General features: G+C 29.1%; 1 protein-coding gene across 1 annotated transcript; it reads right to left on the bottom strand.

The window, feature by feature from the left end:
- Nucleotides 1–232: 232 nt before the first annotated feature.
- Nucleotides 233–1,904, bottom strand: LOC127108524 (uncharacterized). Its single transcript, XM_051046012.1, has 3 exons — nucleotides 1,478–1,904; nucleotides 485–1,270; nucleotides 233–420 (listed from the first exon to the last, which is right to left on the bottom strand). Exons 1-3 carry the CDS (start codon nucleotides 1,902–1,904, stop codon nucleotides 233–235), a joined length of 1,401 nt encoding a protein of 466 aa, XP_050901969.1.
- Nucleotides 1,905–2,369: the final 465 nt, after the last annotated feature.

The raw sequence follows: 2,369 nt of genomic DNA, 5'->3' as shown, positions 1-2,369 counted from the left end.
ATTTGTGTATAATGTATAGGTACTTGCAGGGCCGATCCTGACTTTTTAGAGGTTCGGGGCAAATAATAAAACTCGATCCCTAACAAAAAATAACTTTTTTAAAATTTTAAAAAGAAAACATATATTTAAATTTTACATAGCATCAACAACATCAAAAGTAGTCGTTTATCCATGTAACTAACATTAAAAAAGACATATTTTATTCAATATTATCAAAATATCATCTAGCTACTTAAAAAAGAGTCTCTCTTCTAGCATTTTTTGAAGCAAAATCTTCAATCAAGTCTTCATATTGTATGTTATCCAACAAATCATTCTCAATTGCTATCAATGTTAATCCATTAAGCCTTTCTTGTAACATGGTAGACCGCAAGGAAGACTTCAACAACAATTTTGAAAAACTTATTTCTGCCGAGGCAACTGTCACAGGAATAGTCAATAAAATTTTATATGCAATGATTGTATTAGGGAAAAAAATCCATGCCTTTCAAAAATCTTAATATATCAATAGGTCCAATATTTCCTACAAGCAATATATCTCTTAATAACCTTAACTCCACACATAATTCTTTCCCATCAATATCACATTGTTCATTATGTTTCAATGTCTCTTCAAAATGACTACAACAAGACTCTAAAGTTGCATTGTCCAATGATTGTAAATTTTGAGAAGTTAATAAGAAACCAAAAACACTTTGGTATTGTTGGTATTGCTCAAATATCTTATTAAGAGATACAATAGCTTGATCAACAAGATAAAAATAATAATTAACTCTAAAAAATTCCTCTTCAAATAGCTTAATTGGTGGGGTATTCAAATTCTCATCAAAATGCATTTTTCTTCGAATTATACGCATTTGAGGAAATACTGGATCAATATTCAATTCAAGGACAAATTTTGTAGCATAATTCAAGGCATTTATAAAACCGATTTCTCTATATTCCTTAAAAAATAAAATCAACCATGTTATTGTTTCTATAGTAACATCAATAATCATACCCCTTGATTGTAAGAGCTTGCTAACTACATTAATTGCGGATAATATTTCAAACCAAATAATTATTGATATTAAAAACTCAAAATCACCAAGCTCATTTGTTGCTAAGGATTTAGCTATACTTCGAATGTTAGAATCAAGATCCTTTTCTGACACTTCAAGCAAAGCTTCTCTAAAATCTGACATTTGAGTTTTAATAGCTTTGACACTATCTACATGACTCTCCCAACGAGTGGATAACAATGATTTTGGAGTCAACCATTTTACATTATCTTTCAAAATTTATCATCTCTTAGTAGAATTAGCAAAAATAGTATAAATGTGTTGAACAACTCCAAAAAAATCTTTATCTTTAGGACAAAAGTTAGCCATATCACATAATGTCAAATTAAGACTATGACAAGCACAAAGAGTATAAAAGGCTCTTGGATTTATGTCTAAAATTTTATTTTGTACACCTTGATGTTTTCCTTTCATACTTGACTCATTATCATAACCTTGTCCCCGCACATCAAATATGTCGAGATCAAGATTTTTTAATTCATCTTGTAAAACATCAAAAAGCTCTTGACCAGTTGTATCATTCACATTCAAAAATCGTAAAAAAGATTCTTCAACACTAACAGAATTTGAAGAAACACTCATATATCGTATTATCAAAGACATTTGTTCTTGGTGACTAACGCTAAGAGTACAATCAAGTATCACAGAGAAATACTTTGCTTGTTTAATTTTTCTAATAATTTCATTTTTAATTGTAGAATCAAGCAAAAGTATTAACTCGTTTTGAATTTTATGCCCAAGAAAGTGAACATGAACATTATCATTTGTAATCCTACTAACATTTTCTTGGACAATTGGATCAAACTCAGCTAACATTTCAATTAAGTCTAAAAAAATTCCCATTGTTATTTTGGTACAACGTCTCATTCAAACCATGAAAGTCCAAATTATGTTTAGCAAGAAATTTCACTATTGAAATAATTCTTTTTAAAACATTTTTGCGATGCTCATTTTCTTTCTCAATCAATATTTGAGTTGTTTTATCAATAGTTTGAAAATTTTGCATTCTTTTACACAACTCATACCAAGTAGTCATATTGTGAACATGTTTCATGCCCGCCTCATGCTCTCTAAGTCTTTCACCAACATGTTTCCAAGTACAAAAACCCTTATTTGCTAATTGACCTATACCAATTCCTCTTTTAAAAAAATTACAACAAAAACAAAATACTCTATCAAGCTTTTTTGAATAAACAAGTCAATCTCTATCACATTTCTCTCCATTTGATAAAATTCTAGTATACAAATTAACCGTAAAACGTCTAGATGATTTATCTTTAGGACAATAGACACATCTCTTTTATGACC

This window comes from Lathyrus oleraceus, chromosome 1 (assembly GCF_024323335.1).
Source record: "Lathyrus oleraceus cultivar Zhongwan6 chromosome 1, CAAS_Psat_ZW6_1.0, whole genome shotgun sequence".
Lineage (NCBI taxonomy): Eukaryota > Viridiplantae > Streptophyta > Magnoliopsida > Fabales > Fabaceae > Lathyrus > Lathyrus oleraceus.
This window is presented reverse-complemented; position numbering and strand designations above follow the sequence as displayed.